The sequence below is a fragment of the Scyliorhinus canicula genome, chromosome 2 (genome assembly GCF_902713615.1).
Source record: "Scyliorhinus canicula chromosome 2, sScyCan1.1, whole genome shotgun sequence".
Taxonomy (NCBI): Eukaryota; Metazoa; Chordata; class Chondrichthyes; order Carcharhiniformes; family Scyliorhinidae; genus Scyliorhinus; species Scyliorhinus canicula.
Genome location: NC_052147.1, coordinates 77,991,425 through 78,010,569, shown reverse-complemented (window position 1 = coordinate 78,010,569; position 19,145 = coordinate 77,991,425). Strand labels below are relative to the sequence as shown.

The window sequence follows — 19,145 nt, the reverse complement described above, 5'->3', positions numbered from 1 at the left end:
TACTCTTCATAACTGAAATCGTAGTTGTAATCTCTTAAATTTATTTAATACCAATGTATGCATTCTTGAAATGTTGATCTCTTGTATTTTTTCAATATTCTTTTGATTAATCTCTTTATTTTGCCTACATAACCAGTCATTACACATTGAAATAATTAATGTAAACAAATTATGTGGGAAGCACAGTAGCATGTGGGCAGCACAATAGCATAGTGGTTAGCATATGGCTTCACATCGCAAGGGTCCCAGGTTTGATTCCCGGCTTGGGTCACCGTGTGTGCGGAGTCTGCACGTTCTCCGTGTCTGCGTGAGTTTCCTCCGGGTGTTCCTGTTTCTTCCCACAAGTGCCGAAAGACGTGTTAGGTAATTTGGACATTCTGAATTCTCCCTCAGTGTACCCGAACAGGCGCCAGAATGTGGCAGCTAGGGGATTATCACAGTAACTTCATTGCAGTGTTATGACTTGTGACAATAAAGATTATTATAAAAGTGCTGACACATCTCCACATAACAAAACAAGTATGATGAATCAGCATAATGTTGTATCTGACAGCACATTAAATACAGACACGGACACGCAAGCTGCAAGAATATATTTGCACAATTAGAATTTTTATTAAAAGCAGTAAAAAATAGTCACAATTGATGATTCGATGAAATAGCCTAAATAGTGTTCAGTAGATTTTTTCTGAAACACAAGCAGAGCCAATATAAAATACATGTCACAGAGAGCAATACGGGGTTGTGACTTGCATTTCAGAATTAATGTTCAGACCATAAAATATCTGCATTATATTTTCAGTTGTAATGATCATAATGAACTTGCTCCTATTTCTGTTTAACTTTGCTTTGATAACTATCCCATTTACCCAGAGATAATACCTGCATTCACCACACCCCACTTTTGGATAATTAGAGGAAATCACTTCCTGGTATAAACAAGCCTGGAGCTAGTCAATTTCGACATTGCAAAGATTAACTGGGCGTTACCAAGATACAGGGGGGTTTTCAGGCCTGCTGATTTTCCTGAACAGAGAGAAGTGACTCGAGGTCCAACATGTTTCCCACTGGATAATATTAATGTTGCAGCAATGTGTATCTGCAGTAATTTCTTCATAATACTGATTTAAATTTTTACCTCTCATTTACGTAAATCATATATTACTTCTCATTTCCTTGTTGGTAGCAATTCATTCTAAAGTATGGTTTCCTTGACACCAATCTCTGGTACCCTGTCCATAGTACATTTTTATATATGGCTGAGAATGTAGTAATATCTGCTTTACTTCGGGGCTTAATACAGAAAATATGATTCTGCTCTTCCCTCGTATCTACACATGTTTACGTTCAATGACGATCACTAGTTAATCATCAGGAAGAAGAACACAGGCTGATTTTCTTCTTCCCTGCAAGGGATACGGTTTCTGTACTACGACATTAGGTCAGATAGCCAAACTCAACACAATTTAAATAAATCTGCTTGGTTTGGATAACTCAAAATGAGACTGTAAATCAGAGGCACCGTTGAATCATGTGACATGGTGTAATTTTCCATCTTTGGCACGCGATTGCCCTCCCATTGAAGACACTACTTGATTTTCATCCGATTGAAATAAAATTTAAAATCATCATCCAACTTCTTCACAGCTCCATTCACTCTGCAGTCGCGTCCAACCTAAATTCTGCTTCACTGCCTCTCACACGTGTTGTATCTGTAAAACCTCAGATACTTTTGACCACTTTACATTATTAAAGACACCTAGGTGTCTTTAATAATGAGAACAAACCACAAATTTAAGTTCAACAATATTCATTTAACACAATTTTAAAAACAAATAAATTTAGAGGACCCAATTTCTTTTTTTGTCCAATTAAGAGGCAATTTAGCATGGCCAATCCACCTAGCCTGCACATCTTTAGGTTGTGGAGGTGAAACCCACGCAGCCATGGGGAGAATGTTATTTAACACAATTAACCTGTAAATTACCCACAAAATATACTTTAGAGGTACCCAAGATCAGTTTATACTAGCCGCAAAGATGGTTTGTTTGTGCTATGGATTCAATCACTGCTTTCCTCTGATCCGTCTTCACAAAGGTAGTTCTCGCTGGCAGTCTCTTCCTCCTTCCTTCCTTCTCTGGTCTGGTCAAGGTCACCTCCCATGTCGAGTCTGCGCTGCTGATGTGCCTTGGGTGCCTGTTTTTATCCCTCTCCCTCCCTCCTTTCATGCCCTTTTGCCATTTCCTCTGGCTGCCAATGGTGCCTCGGGCGGGGATGCTCAGCACCCAATGGCCCAGTTGATAACCGTTTGACAGGACACCTGAGCCCACCCACTCCAGGTGTCCCATCTCTGGTGGTGTGGGCTGCACACAATCTATTCCCATATAAGGTAACAGCAGAAACTCTGGATGACAGAAAGTCTGGCCCGATCCTGTGCGTATCAATAGGGTGCGATGATTCCCTGATATGTGATTGACGGGGCAGGTCCAGACATGTTCTGCAGCATGTCTGTTGCGTATTTGACTTTGGTAAAGTCTGAATTCTAACAGCCTGCCTGAGGTTTGACTGCAGTATGATTTTAAAATGCCCAATTCTTTCATTTAGCATAAGCAATTTAATCGGCCTTAAAGCTAGGCCCTGGTAGGTCACCACACCAACCACACTTTTATTTTACATTTACCCCTCGTGTTTCAGAGAAGGTGAACACAATTTAAACTATTTGACGTAAACATCAGTTGTGAATTTTCTCCATGACTGTTACTAAAATTCAAACTGTGCAAACATATTATTTTTTAAAGTTTTCCAATTAAGGGGCAATTCAGCATGGCAAATCCACCTACCCTGCACATATTTAGGTTGTGGGGGTGAGACCCACACAGACACCGGGAGAAAACTCCACACGGACAGTGACCCGGACCAAACCAGGGTCCTCAGCACTGTGAGGCAGGAGTGCTAACCACTGTGCCACCATGCTGCCCTGTGCAAACATATTCTTGCAGCTTCTGTATCCATGTCTGTATACAATATTGTCAGATGCAGATTTATCCTGATGCACCTCATAAAAAATAAAAATCAACTTTAACTTTTTATAAATCTTGCCCACTGTTCACACTGCTGAGTAATTAAGCTCTCAGTTTTCTCAATCCTACGCTCTGAAGATTTCTCCGCAGACCACTGTGCCGCTCTAATTATCTCCAAACTATGAAAAATCTTTTCAGAAATCACCACCGACCCCCCGCCTCCCCCCACTTACTTGAAAACAGCAACTATTCACTTTATTGATCTTTTTATTTCTTTTCCCTACTCCCCCAATGTTAAAAAAAATTCTGGATATTTTTTACTCCAAAAGAAGATGCAATTAATTTACTCTTTCACAGGATGTAGGCATCGATGGCTAGGGCGGCATTTATTGCCCATTTCTAATTGCCCTTGAGAAGGTCACTTTGAGCTACTTTGTTGAACCGCTGCAGTCCATGTAGTACCTCTACAGTGCTGTTAGGGAGGAAGTTCCAGGATTTTGAATCAGCAACAGTGAAGGAACGGTGATTTATTTCCAAGTTAGCAAGGTGTGTGACTTGGAGGGGAACATGGTCATGCTGAGGTTTGGAAGGTGTTGTCAAAGGAGCCTTGGTGAGCTTGATGCAATGTATGTTGTAGATGGTGGTGGGTGGGGTGGAAATTAAGTAGGCTGATTTGTCCTGGATAGTGTTCAGCTTCTCGTGTTGTTAGAGCTGCACTCATCCCGTCAAATGGAGAATATGTCATCACACTCCTAATACTGTTAAGTGCCTTGGGGAGATGATTGTTTCAATTGGTCATTGCCTAACACTTATTTGGTACAATTGTATTTCTTATAGAATTTACAGTGCAGAAGGAGGCCATTCAGCCCATCGAGTCTGCACCGGCTCTTGGAAAGAGCACCCTACCCAAGCCCACACCTCCACCCTATCCCCATAACCCAGTAACCCCACCCAACACGAAGGGCAATTCTGGACACCAAGGGCAATTTGGCATGGCCAATCCACCTAACCTGCACATCATTGGACTGTGGGAGGAAACCGGAGCACCCGGAGAAAACCCATGCACACACGGGGAGAATGTGCAGACTCCGCACAGACAGTGACCCAAGCCGGGAATCGAACCTGGGACCCTGGAGCTGTGAAGCAATTGTGCTAACCACAATGCTACCGTGCTGCCTCTTATCAATCCAAGCTTGAATGCTGCCCAGGTCTTTCTGTATGAGGTGGAGATGCCGGTGTTGGACTGGGGTGAGCACAGTGAGAAGTCTTACAACACCAGGTTAAAGTCCAACAGGTTTGTTTCAAACACTAGCTTTTGGAGCACTGCTCCTTCACCTAAGACTTCTTTCTGTATGAGGGCACAGACTGCTTCATTATCTGTGGGAAATGCAGCTCAACATAGTACACACGATTTCACATTCTTACTTCGGACTTCATGATGGAGGGAAGGGATGAAATAGCTAATAATGGTTGGGTCCAAGGCACTGCCTAGAGGAACTGCAATAGAAATGCCCTGGCACAGATGATTGGCCTCTAATAACTCCCAAAGAACATTCTTAAACTCTACCAATCTCCATGACGATGTAGCTTGCTCTGGGATGTCCTTGAAGAGAACCTTAGATTCAAGTATCCCTCATTTAAAATGTATTCTTTGATCTCATGAAAGAAATGTGGCCCTTTGGGGTTTACCGAATGCTTTAAAACTAATTTAGTTCCAACTCTCAGAACAAAAACATCTCTCTGGTCTCCCCTCCTAGATGCCATGTCTCCACCAAAAAGCCCAGAGTGAGGTCAGACATTGTGTAAATTTCTCCACCTGCTGCTTTATGACTTTGCCTTTTTAGCTGCTGATCCTTTAAATCCACATGACTCCAACATTTTTAGCGTGATCGACTCCAAGTTTGTTTTAATTCTACCTACCCCATTTTCTACTGTTAAAATTTAGATGTTAAAATTTAGATCCTAAAACTAAAAGTTACATTTTAAAACACATGAACATGGGCAGCTAGGTGGCACGGTGGTTAGCACTGTTGCCTCACAGCGCCAGGGATCCAGGTTCAATTCAGTCCTTGGGCCACTAGAACATACAGTGCAGAAGGAGGCCATTCGGCCCATCGGGTCTGCACCCGGGTAAGCCCTCACCTCCACCCCAACCCCGTAACCCAATAACCCCTCCTAACCTTTTTGATCACAAAGGGCAATTTAGCATGGCCAATCCACCTAACCTGCACGTCTTTGGACTGTGGGAGGAAACCGGAGCACCCGGAAGAAACTCATGCAGGCACGGGGAGAACGTGCGGACTCCGCACAGACAGTGACCCACTGTCAGTGTGGAGTTTGTACATTCTCCCAATGTCTGCGTGCGTTTCCTCCAGGTACTCTGGTTTCCTCCCACTGGCCAAAGATGCGTGGGTTAGTGCACTTTCCATGCTAAATTGTCCCTTAGTGTCCAAGGATGTTAGATTATGGGGATTGGATGGGGGAAAGTGAGCCTTGGGTAGATTGCCCTTTCGAAGAGTCGGTGCAGGTTCAATGGGTCGCATGGCCCCTTCTGCACTGTAGGGATTCTGCAACCATAAACTAGAAATTTACAATATGATGAATGGAGATGGAGGTTAAAGCCACTTGGACAAGAAACTTCTCAGTGTAAAGGCTGAGGGGGGAAATTAGGTGAAGATACCTTGTTGAGAAAGTTGACATGGCACTTGGGTGAGTGGTAGAGAATGAGGATTTCAAAGGAGAGGTGAGAGTGGTGGAGCAAGGGGAGGTGCTTAATGGAAGGGAAAATTGCCAGAGCAATGCAGGTGATGATTTTAGAGCCATGCCGCCAATGATGCAAGTGAATGGCTTACTAAGCTATTTCAGAGGACAGCAAAGAGTAAATCTCATTGCTATTAGTCTCGAGTCTCACGTGGGTCAGATGGGAGAAGGATAGCTTAAAGGATATCTCCTGTGCTTTGCACCATCAACTTTTTTGTCATTTAATCTCTCCTGCCTTCCATCCTCTCACTTTCCATTTTTTTCTGAGTCCCGCCATCCCCTCCACTTCCCCTGCCTCCCTATTGCTTCAAACCTGTTCCATCTCCAGTTCTAATAAAAGGTCATCAAACTGAAAAATAATGTTTCTCAGACCACTAATGCTACCAGACCGTCATTTGCCATGTATCCAAATTTGCAATTGACACGAAGACTGGTGGCAACGTCGGTGCTGTATATGGGAGCATAAAATTACAAAGACATTGATAGATTTATAGTGGGCAAAACCGTGAAGGATAAATTTCACTGCAGGTGTGTGAAATTATCCATTTTGTATCAAAAAAGATGAATAAGAGAATTTACCTCATGTTGAAAAGCTAGGAAGAGTGGTGGTCCAAAGAAATGTAGGGGTCCAGATATACAGGTCACTGCAAGTCAAGTACAAAAAGATAATCAAAAGGGCTAATGGAATGTTAGTTTAGCTACAAATATACAAAGCCCTGATTAGATCACAGCCAGAGTACCGGGTGCCGTTCTAGGCAGTGCTCCTGAGAAAGTATACATTTGCGTTAGAAGTAATGCAGCATAAGGTGTGCGGGAGGGCCAGCGAACTATGTCCACATGTTTTGGACATGCCCAAAGCTTAGGGGATTTTGGCAGGGGTTTGCAGATGTCATGTCCACCGTGTTAAAAACAAGGGTGGCACCGAGTCCAGACGTGGCGATTTTCGGGGTGTCAGAAGATCCAGGATTCTAGGAGGAGAGACAGACGTTTTGGCCTTTGCTTCCTTCGTAGCCCGAAGACGGATATTATTAGCTTGGATGGACTCAAAGCCCCCGAAGTCGGAGACCTGGCTAACTGACATGGCTAGCTTTCTCTGCTTGGAGAAAATCAAGTTCGCCTGAACAGAGTCAATGTTTGGGTTCGCACGGAGGTGGCAGCCTCCTGCAGAAAATTAAGCAGAAGCGGGGGGGGGGGGGGGGGGGGGGGGGGGGGGTTTAAGCTTAGATTAGAGTAGGGGGTTAATAAAGCTGGGACCTGTAAGGGAGGAAGACGACTTTTGCACTATGTTTATAAATTCAAGTACATTTCTTATTTTTTTGTTATTGTAAAACCATAAATATCTCAATAAAATGTTTGTTAAAAAAGTAATACAGCATAGATTCACCAGAATACTACCAGGATTCCAAGATTTCAAGTTCTAAGAAATTTTAGATACATTGGGAAAATAAAGATTTGCATTTATATAGTGTTTTTCATCACTGCAAGATGTCTCAAAGTGCCTGACAATGATGACTACACTTTGTTGGCTGTAATGTAGGGAACACGGCAGCTAATTTACATCCAACAAACTCCCACACACAGCAACATGATGATGGCCAAATAATCTGTCTTTGTGGTGTTGATTGGGGAGATGAGGATTGGCCAGGGCACCTGGAAAATCCCCAACCAAAATCATTTGCATAAAGATACGATTAATGCAATCTTAATTTAAGTCAAAAAACATGCCAGATTCTTGCTTACTGGTGAAATTACTGCGAGAGCAAATGTGTCACAGGTCAACTGACTGTTAGCCCAAAAGCTACATTTTGTTCGAAACCTGCCGTACCATGTGAGGATAAAGAATCTCTAAGCACATTCCATAACGACACAGCATGTTCCAGGATATTTTCGAATAGTCGTTTAGATTAGTCGTCAAGTATCCCTTAATTAAAATCTCCTTTTTTAATCTGATAAAAATAATGTATTTTACAACCCTTCAGAGTTTATTAATTGCTTTTAAAACTAACTTAGCTCTCTAACAAAACTAAAACATATCTCGGGACGTTACAGAAATGATTGCCAACACAATGTCTCCACCAAACGGCCCACAGATAGGTCATGCATTGTTTAAGTTTCTCCACCTGCTGTTTATGGTCTTCCCTTTCAAGCTGTTAATCTCTTAAATCAACATGGTCCATGGTCCCAAACTTTAATGTGTAATAGACTCTAATCTGGTTTCAATTGCATTCACTTCAGAGCTAAATTTTCTACAGGTAAAATATTGATCCCTAAAACTAAATTATATTCTAAAATACACAAAACCTCGAACTAGATATTCACAATATACAAAACGAAATTGTTAATAACAAAGTGTGTTTGCCATTCAGAATAAGCAACATTGTTAGTATCCAAAACTATCCAAAGACTGCTTTACCTAATTTTAAAAATGGTGCAAGAAATTGGTGCACATACAATCAACATTAATGTACAGGAAATAAAATAAACTTAATTCTGGACATCTCTTTAGTTCTCCTTTACCTGTGGCTGAGAAAGCATATCCGGATTCCATGAGCAGACTCTTTCTCTCCCCCCCACCCCACCCAACTTGTCTATGGTAACTCAAAATCACTTCTCAACAGATGAGGCAGTCTTTCCAAGCTCAGGCAATGGGAAATCCTGTGGGCACTACATTGAAATATATGATTCAGCGCGGCCAGGACAAAAGGTCTTAAACGAAGGAAGCTTAAGAAAATTATAATTGTATATTTAGCTCAGTTGTTACAGAGCAACGGCAACAGCGTGGGTTCAATTCACGCACCGGCTGAGCTTATTCATGAAGGCCCTTCTCCTTCTGGACCTTGCCCCTCTCATGAGGTGCGGTGACTCTCAGGTTATATCACCACCAGTCAGCTCTTTCTAAAGGGGAGAACAGCATAGGGTCCTCTGGGGCTGTGGTGACATTTACATTTAATATTATTAAGCAACTTAGTCTGGTTGACGAGCCAGGGTGCTTTATAAAATTGTGAAACTAAAACGGCAAGCGATAACAGAAGCGTGATACTTTTCACCCAAGTAGCTGAGCTGCACTGGCAAGAGAATGGAACATGTTTTTAATAAATTTATATAGAGTACCCAATTACTTTTTCTTTTCAATTAAGGGCAAAATTAGTGTGGCCAATCCACCTAACCTGCACATCTTTAGGTTGTGGGGGTGAGACCCACACAGACATGGAGAGATTGTGCAAACTCCACACAGATAGTGACGCAGGGCCAGGATTGAACCCAGGTCCTCAGTGCGGTAGGCAGCAGTGCTAACTACTGCTCCACCGTGCCGCCCTAACACTTCGGAACATGCTTTATTTTTTCAGATTATTAAATAGCAGGGGCTTTTAATAGGTGGTGCGAGTGCTTCATTGGGATGGTGTGGGAAGACTGAGTCGCATGGGGTAATGTCTATTTAATTGTTAGTGTATATTCTCTTTTTGCACTATGTTAATGCTCACTCGTTTGTTTTGTTATTATTGTTACTACAGTTTTATTATGAAAAATTCTGCAAAACCTTAATAAAAATACTTTAAGAAAAAAGAAATGTGCAGCCTGAGGAAGAGAACTGTAAGGATCCCCTCACAAGGCATGGACATCAGACGGTGTGCCATATTGTACTTCATCTTGTGTATGAGGAGTAGTCAGAAGTAACACTGATAGAAGGCAGACGTGCATTCCCATTTATAAGCTGATCAGCAGCATGTACTGGCCAACATCATAAATTAACCCAAAACAAGGAAAATCGTCACAAGTATTTTATATTTAGTATCAATTTTAGGACACCCAAAATATGACATCATTTAGAATTTTATACAAGTCTTACAGGTGGGCAACATTACTTTTCAAATGGTATTAAAAATGAAACGCACTTCAAAATATCCATCTCTTGAAATTGTCGATCAGATGCTCAATTGCCAAAAATTCAGAAAAGTAAAAAATATGTTTCCTCAATACTTTGACATAGTACCAAATATTCAATCTCAAGTTATATTTGAATTACCTATACATATGTATCAATGGACTGCACGACGTTAATAGACATTCTTTTTTAAAGATACAACTAACGCATTCGCAATGCAATGTGCACACTATCAAAGGCAAGTACTGATGTCAGTAACAATAACTAGATTAACAAATAAGGGCACCCCATTATGCTGCAAAAATGCATATTAAAACAATAAATACAAAACATGAAATACACTCCATTCTATTTTGATTTGCCACTCTGCAAGCTTCCCTTATAATTCAATGGGGTTGGTCTTCAACAACATTCTTGCTGGCTATTGAGAAGTATCCAGTCATTGAATACGCATGTTCCTCTTTCCCTCCTGTATTTCTGGTCCTCATTCCTAGTTTAAGACAGTCATTGGACAATCTCAAAGTAGTGCAATATTGCCATAATGTGCTGAGGCATAAACACATAACCAGTGTATACAGCCATCCCAACAATAGATATCAATAGGGAGTCTGGAAAGGAAGGTTAAGGAATATATTTTAATAATGTTGAACATAATACAATTCCTCTGACAAGAAGTACTTGAGAAAGGGGGAAAATGGCAAATATTTTACTTGCCTCAATTGATCTCAACCGATGGTAAACTGATCTTTTAATAGTATATATTAGTGGATAGCAATGAGGAATGGTAACTGTGGCTTGTTTTTCGCCTGCATAACCTAAGAGCACCCTATTGGCTTGCGTAATTTGCAAGGCTTACTTTCATTTATCTGATGAGCCAACCTATTTTTAAAAAACATTCAAATGCATTTCAAGTTTTCTTCAATCTGTCACTTTAGGCTTTAAAGTTTAACTGGAAAACTAACCGGAACTGTAACATGGTCATGGTCTAACAACAAAATAGATCAAAATACAATGTTAGCAGCAGGGTGTGCGAGAATCAAGTGCCACTGCTCTCTAGATGTTAGCATAATGTAATTTAGAATGAGCTACTGTTAACATTTTAACATAAGTGCAGCTGGAAGCAAAAATTCCTTGGGGGAAAACATTTCAGATAAATTTGACAAATGGATCACACAATAAAATCATGCACTGTTAATATTACTAACAGAAAAGCAAATTTCCAGTTTCAGCTTGCTGTGGCTAGTTTTAAAATCAAATATACATGTGCATGGATAGGTCTTTTAGAGCACTATGCATAAAAACGGCTTTGACAAGTTTGAAGAAGATATGCTTCAACACTACAAATATGCATGTGGAAATGTCTCTTTCACCACTGTAGTGAGTGAAGTACACAGTGGGGAAATAAAAGGGAAATTAAATCTACACAAATCAAAAACTCACTTCACTTTATACAAATTAAAAATCAAAACATAACTGAAGATTTTCAAGTTGGGTGCTAGCTTGGCAATTATCAAACATATATTTAAATGTCCGCGATATGTAATAGAAAATTGTTCCTGAAATTTCACGAACTAAATTCATTACGACCATTAGATCAAACGGCCACCGGTTGATCACAGAATCATAGAATTTACAGTGTAGAAGGAGGCCGTTCAGCCCATCGAGTCTGCACTGGCCCTTGTAAAGTGCACCTTACTTAAGCCCACACTTCCACCCTATCCCCATAACCCAGTAACCCACCTTTCTGGACACCAAGGGCAATTTAGCATGGCCAATCCATCTAACCTGCACATCTTTGGACTGTGGGAAGAAACTGGAACACCCAGAGGAAACCCACACAGACTCCGTACAGACAGTGAACCAAGACGGGAATCAAACTGGGGACCCTGGAGCTGTGAAACAACAGTGCTAACCACCATGCTACAATGCCACCCATGATCATTATATTACATAGGAGCATTCACCTATGTTTCATAATTCATTCAAATGGCAATGTCTTCCTCGTTGAGCATGTAGACATCACTTTCTAGTTCCTATCCATTAGAAGGCAATAAAAGACAGTCCTGACTTTTTGGTCTACCATTCTCACCTCCCAAGGAAGAAACTAGTTACTTAAATGTCCTTTCGACTCTTCTTCATCACCCCTTCACCAACTTTTAAAAAAACAGGAACTAACTTTAAAAGCAAGCATATCGGGATAGCACAGAGCAGAGTACTAAACCTGCCACCTAGCAGTGAAAATCCAAACCTCTTCTGCATCAATTCTCCTTGTGGAAGACAAATAATAATTTTTATTGTGGTTTCTTGGCTGCAACAGTAAATTGGATATCCATTCACACTTATCCACATTATTTTATCCCGCAAACCTAGTTTTGTAAAATGTCTATTTGCAAAGTCAGATCAACAAGTGATTTATCTCGTTGCCATTTGAGGAATCTTGATGTGGAAAATCGGTTGTTGTATTTTGTCTGCAACGCAAACCGAGATATTACTGTTGCAAAATACTTTTATGAAATGTTTATCAAATAAAGGATATCCTTTATTATTTTAAATATTGCAATGCAAAACTACATCGGAAACGAGAAAAGAACATTCAGCCCATCAAAGATGGTTCATCCAGAATCTAGAGATTGCTTATTATAAATCCCTCCTCCTTCAACCTAAATTGTTGTTCAGCTACTTAAAATAAAATAAAGTTCAGAAATTATTCAATGCACTCACACACTATATCCAACCCCATCCCCCAATTCCTTTTCCTGTTCAATGAAGACTGGTCCAGTTCCAAATTTTCATACTGGCGTACCAAAGTTTTATTAACAAAACTTAATCGGAGTATCAATTCTAAAATCAGCAGCATTGATGTCAGAGTGTGGGTGGAGCCGAGATCCGGCTGTTTTTTAGTTTCACTTTGAGAAAAACCTGGGTGTGTCTGTCTTTTTGGTTTCGTTTTCAGTGTTGGAGCTGAAGCCAGACAAAGCAGGTGTACTGCTATTCTCTCTGCCATGAAAAGACTATCTCTTGATCATTTGGTGAATTCAGAATTATAATGTTCTCAGTAGTGAATGTAAACCTAATGTGTTTCTGTTAGAAGGTGTTTCTTTTGTCTTCTGGATGTTGTTTGGGAAGTTATTAAGGATTACATAGTGTTGTATTCTTTGGGGGGTGTATTTGAATTAATGGTTGTTAAGATGTTCACTATGTTTTAAAAAGGTTAACTTGAGTTCATAGGATAGGATAGACATTGTTTTGCTTTAAAAAAAAACTTTTCCATTTCTGCTGTACCACACCTGTAGAGTGGGCCGTGTACTCCCCATACCACAATCTATTAAAAGTTGTGGGTCAGGTGAACTCCATGATACACTTTGGGGTTCTCCAAATCCTGGTCCATTAGAAACCTTCAAAGGACTGTCTGAGAATCTTTTAAAGTTGCATTCATAACTGATCGCATATACATCACATCCAGAGCAGGTCCAGGTGCTAACACTACCTGGTTAGAGAGAAGACTGGTTTAGCTCAGTGGGCTAGAAAGCTGTTTTGTGTTGCAGAACAAGGCCAGCAGCGCGGGTTCAATTCCCATATCAGCTTACCCAAACAGGTGCCGGAATGTGGCAACTAGGGCTTTTCACAGTAACTTCATACTTGTGACAATAAACGGTTATTTTTATTATTATTACCTTCTGATTTTAGTCAGATAGGCAACCTGTCACTTTGGAACATACAAAGGTACTTTGTATTGACACAAAAGATGCGGTATGTTTATTCTAATAGTGAGGGCAGCACAGTGATTAGCACTGCAGCCTCACGGCGCTGAGGTCCTAGGTTCGATCCCGGCTCTGGGTCAGTTTGCACATTCTCTCCGTGTTTGCGTGGGTTTCGCCTCCACAACCCACAGATGTGGCAGGCTAGGTGGATTGGCCATGTTAAATTTCCCCTTAATTGGAAGAAATGAATTGTGTACTCTTCAATTTATTTTTTAAAATATGTTTATTCTAACAGTGCACTTTAATTTGGTAGCATTCTCAAGACAGTTTCCAAAATTATGGTTCAAATGCTGCAGTATAATTTATGTATAATCTGGACTTCAGATCCAGTAACGTAACTTTGTTCAATATTTATTTTAATGCTCGAATTGTCATTGGAAAATAGATACATGTCTCACAGATTTCACATGGCACAAATTCCGGTTTGCAGAAATGAGCCAAAAGTCACCTACACGGGGAAGGATAGGAGCTGGGAGAGAGAGAGATCCATGCGGTCGGAGATGGGAGGCAGGTAGCTGGACAGGATGTAGGAGAGTCGGGTGGTCGGAAAGGGGGAGATGGGAGGCGGGTAGCTGGGCAGGAGGAAGGAGAGCCGGGCGGTCGGAGAGGGGGAGGAGGCGGGGAGCTGGGCGGGAGGAAGGAGAGGCGGGCGGTCGGAGAGGGAGACAAACCGGGCATTGGGGGAGGTGGGAGGCAGGAAGGTGTGCCGGGCAGCTGGCGGGAGCCAGCGCAAGGGGAATCAGATGGAGGAATTTGAGTTGTTATTGGGGGTTGGTGGGGGGGGGGGGGGGGGAGAAAGAGAGAGAGAGAGAGAGAGAGAGAGAGAGAGAGAGGAGAGAGAGAGAGAGAGAGAGAGAGGAGAGAGAGAGAGAGAGAGAGAGAGAGAGAGAGGAGAGAGAGAGAGAGAGAGAGAGAGAAAAAGAATTAAAAAAGTGTGGCCCTATTTTCCAGGTGATTGGGTGACTTGTGTGGAGTTTGCACGTTCTCTCAGTCTCTGCATGGGTTTCCCCTCTCAGTTCAAAGATGTGCAGGCTAGGTGGATTGGCCATGCTAAATTGTCCCTTAGTGTCCAAAGTTTAGATGGGGTTATGGGGGAGCGTGCCAAGGTAGGGTGCTCTTTTGAAGGGTCAGTGGAGATTATGGGGTGAATGGCCTGCTCCTGCACTGTGGGAGTGGGATTGGGCTATGATAATATAACCGGATGTTGTTTCAGTTTCAATAAGACTGAATTGAATATTCCTAATTATAACATATCAAGAGACATAGGGAGTGAAAAAGGGGCAACGGAGATAATAATATTTATTAGTGGCACAAGTAGGCTTCCATTAACATTGCAATGAAGTTACTGCGAAAATCCCCTAGTTGCCACATTCCGGTCGGTACCTGTTCAGGTACTCTGAGGGAGAATTCAGTATGTCCAATTCCCCTAACAAGCACATCTTTTGGGACTTCTGGGAGGAAACCAGAGGAAATGATGTGGTCTCAATTCCCTTTCCTGTCTTTTCCTCGCAATCCTTGACTGTCAAAAATCTGTCTAATTCTCCATGATGAAATTCAATGACCTCGCCCCTACTGCTTTCTGGGGAATAGAATTCCACAGACTAACAAGCTTCGGAGAAACAAATTCTCATCTCCATCTTAAACTATATTGAGAGGAAAGACGAAACTGGAAAGATTCAATGCTCTTACACTAGGGAGAAGTCAAGCGAATTGTCTGGATCAAAGATGAACTTCTGAACACACATCTATCAAAGTTACATGTATACATGTGCCAAGACTGTCTGTTATCATTGCAATGCTTGCTCTTCAAGTACTGTAGGAAAACGGGGAGAAAAACTGGACTTGTCTGTTGCAGTCACATTTAATTTACACTGTAAGCAGACATTTTGTGTACACTTGCCTCCCACTTTTAACCTTGACAAAGTGTGGCCTTGCAGTGCTCTCTTAGTTAACTCCAACAACCACCCCTGGAACAACAGAAACAAAATGATAAACACACTTTAAAAGGATACTGAATATGGTCCTTTCCCAGGGCTCTAACATGTACAGTGCTGTAATCAACAGATACTGGTAGTAAAGCCAAGACATCTGTTTCCATGCCGTTCCCAGCGCCATGGTCAATGCTTTAGTTTCCTCCAAAAACAGCAGCTAGAGAGAACAAAGACATGTCATTAGTCATTATTCCTTATTTTATTGGTTCAACTGCTATTTCCTGAAGAGCAGCAACATCTCTCTTAATCCAAAATGCAAGCTTCAAGGGTGTGAATTTTTTTTTTTTGCAAAAAGAATTGAAAGAGTTTAAGCTATTCACACTTCAATGTCATATGTCTGGCATGATTCCAGTGAAAATTCATGAGTTTGTCACAGTACAAATGCCAATTAAACAGTAAAAACAGGGTATGCATTGTCGTGGGCAAATTCCAATTTGTCATCTGTTTCTGCTTTATTTTATACCAACAAAAGCAGAGGGCCATCTCTGCGCTGAAGATATTTGTACTGTTCGTGCAGTGGGTGGTGTGGCTAATATCTCCAAATCACACCTTGGCATGCCCCTTTACTGTCCTCGCACCAGTTCCAGCCTTCCTCTCTACTGCCCACACGTACCGTCGATTTGCTCAACAGCCCCCAGGGATTGCTCATCCTCGGTCATTTCAACCTCAAACATAACTCATGCTCCCTCCCCTTCACAGTGCTCCTCTCCTCCCTTAATTATCTTGCCTGTGTCAACATACCAACCTGGATTCACATGCACCTCCCTGACCTCGTCATCTCACTGCTCCATTGCATTTCTGCCTGAAAAGGCAATCTGATCACTTCCTCGATCCCCTCTCTGCACAACCCCCCCCCCCCCCCCCCCCCACCCGCCCTTCCTGAATATATGTCCTTCCGTATTGATCCCTGGAAAAACCTCTCCTAACTCATAACTCCATTTTAAAAATCCCATCTGTTTGGCCTTTGGTCCTCCATGGAGTACAATATTTCTGCATCAACAATAACCGCACCTTCAATGCCCCAATTCCTCCTTCCTCGAAAAAGAGGGTTGCATTAAGTCGAAATGTTAACTCTCCCATTTCTCTCTCCACAGATGTTGAGTTTTTTCAGCATTTTCTGCATTTATATAACAGTATTGGCATTCTACTAAGATTGTGTAGCCTCAATCTTAGTGACAAATAAATCAATGAGCTTCTTGCACTTCCTTGTTGGAGAAAGTGGAGGTGGTACAGAAGGGTTTAAGAAGATAGTTTGCAATGAAGAAAGGAAGCCACGGTTTATCTTTGCATTCCAGGATGATGCCAAAATAGTGAGCAGTTTGGGTAGAAAGCAGCAGGATCCTGCAGCATCAGTATGAGGTTCAGCAAGTTCGGACCATGAATAGCTAAACCAGTTGTCTGCCATGAATGTTCAAGTCTGTATCCCTTAGCCTTAAGGAAGTGGAGCCAAGCATCACACCAGTGGAGTGACTAGGGTAAGAAAGAGAACAGATTTTTTTTTAAATTACTTTATCTGAGTTACAAAGCCAGGGCTCAGAGTGTGGATCAGGGACGAACCCTAAACCAGCTCCTTGGCTGCTCCAAAAACCAATTCAATTGAATCCAATTCATGGCCCCCACAAGAGAGACATACCAGATCTGAGCCAAAAGGCTCAATCTACACTCGATCTTAGCCAAAAGGTCGAGAAGCGATTAGGGTAAGAAAGAGTATCAGTTTTAGTAAGTACATAGGCAAAGGTGGAAATGCAATGAGCTACAGAAATATCGCGACGAATGAAACCCAAAGGCTAGACAGTTGGGAATTTGAAAATGCCATTATAAATGATTTGGGAAGCTTTGCGCAATTGGAGCACTGCAGCTAATAAGGTTCAACCGAGGCGCAGTTATTGCTTATTGTAAATGATTTCAGAGAGATGGGGGCACACGACGAAGAGAGAGAGAGGGGGGCACACGACGAAGAGAGAGAGAGGGGGCACACGACGAAGAGAGAGAGGGGGAGCGTGTGTGCACACGACGAAGAGAGGAGAGAGGGGGGCACACGACGAATGAGAGATGTTCTCAAGGTATGACGGAACCGGAAGGGAGAAGAGGGGGGGGCACACGACGAAGAGAGAGGGGGGGCACGACGAAGCGAAAATGCGCCCACGAGAGAGGCGTCGGTGGGGGGGCGCACACCGACGAAGAGAGAGAGAGGGGGGGCACACGACGAAGAGAGAGAGAGGGGGGCACACGACGAAGAGAGAGAGGGGGGGCACACGACGAAGAGAGAGAGAGGGGGGCACACGACGAAGAGAGAGAGGGGGGGCACACGACGAAGAGAGAGAGAGGGGGGCACACGACGAAGAGAGAGAGAGGGGGGCACACGACGAAGAGAGAGAGAGGGGGGCACACGACGAAGAGAGAGAGAGGGGGGCACACGACGAAGAGAGAGAGAGGGGGGCACACGACGAAGAGAGAGAGAGGGGGGGCACACGACGAAGAGAGAGAGAGGGGGGCACACGACGAAGAGAGAGAGAGGGGGGCACACGACGAAGAGAGAGAGAGGGGGGCACACGACGAAGAGAGAGAGAGGGGGGCACACGACGAAGAGAGAGAGAGGGGGGCACACGACGAAGAGAGAGAGAGGGGGGGCACACGACGAAGAGAGAGAGAGGGGGGCACACGACGAAGAGAGAGAGAGGGGGGCACACGACGAAGAGAGAGAGAGGGGGGCACACGACGAAGAGAGAGAGGGGGGCACACGACGAAGAGAGAGAGGGGGGCACACGACGAAGAGAGAGAGGGGGGCACACGACGAAGAGAGAGAGGGGGGCACACGACGAAGAGAGAGAGGGGGGCACACGACGAAGAGAGAGAGGGGGGCACACGACGAAGAGAGAGAGGGGGGCACACGACGAAGAGAGAGAGGGGGGCACACGACGAAGAGAGAGAGGGGGCACACGACGAAGAGAGAGAGGGGGGCACACGACGAAGAGAGAGAGGGGGGCACACGACGAAGAGAGAGAGGGGGGCACACGACGAAGAGAGAGAGGGGGGCACACGACGAAGAGAGAGAGGGGGGCACACGACGAAGAGAGAGAGGGGGGCACACGACGAAGAGAGAGAGGGGGGGCACACGACGAAGAGAGAGAGGGGGGCACACGACGAAGAGAGAGAGGGGGGCACACGACGAAGAGAGAGAGGGGGGCACACGACGAAGAGGAGAGAGGGGGGCACACGACGAAGAGAGAGAGGGGGGCACACGACGAAGAGAGAGAGGGGGGCACACGACGAAGAGAGAGAGGGGGGCACACGACGAAGAGAGAGAGGGGGGCACACGACGAAGAGAGAGAGGGGGGCACACGACGAAGAGAGAGAGGGGGGCACACGACGAAGAGAGAGAGGGGGCACCACGACGAAGAGAGAGAGGGGGGCACACGACGAAGAGAGAGAGGGGGGGCACACTACGAAGAGAGAGAGGGGGGCACACGACGAAGAGAGAGAGGGGGGCACACGACGAAGAGAGAGAGGGGGGCACACGACGAAGAGAGAGAGGGGGGCACACGACGAAGAGAGAGAGGGGGGCACACGACGAAGAGAGAGAGGGGGGCACACGACGAAGAGAGAGAGGGGGGCACACGACGAAGAGAGAGAGGGGGGCACACGACGAAGAGAGAGAGGGGGCACACGACGAAGAGAGAGAGGGGGGCACACGACAAAGAGAGAGAGGGGGGCACACGACAAAGAGAGA

At 43.8% G+C, this 19,145-nt stretch overlaps 1 protein-coding gene across 1 annotated transcript in view; it reads right to left on the bottom strand.

Moving 5' to 3' along the window:
* Window positions 1-9,544: 9,544 nt before the first annotated feature.
* The window catches only part of sptssa (serine palmitoyltransferase, small subunit A), a 31,792-nt gene continuing 22,191 nt past the window's right edge, over window positions 9,545-19,145 (bottom strand). The window contains exons 2-3 of the mRNA XM_038781067.1: window positions 15,437-15,572; window positions 9,545-10,271 (exon numbers count right to left, since the gene is read on the bottom strand). Of these exons, the coding sequence (XP_038636995.1) occupies window positions 10,168-10,271; window positions 15,437-15,539 (207 nt within the window). The 5' untranslated portion in view covers window positions 15,540-15,572 and the 3' untranslated portion in view covers window positions 9,545-10,167. The remainder of the gene's footprint in view (window positions 10,272-15,436; window positions 15,573-19,145) is intronic.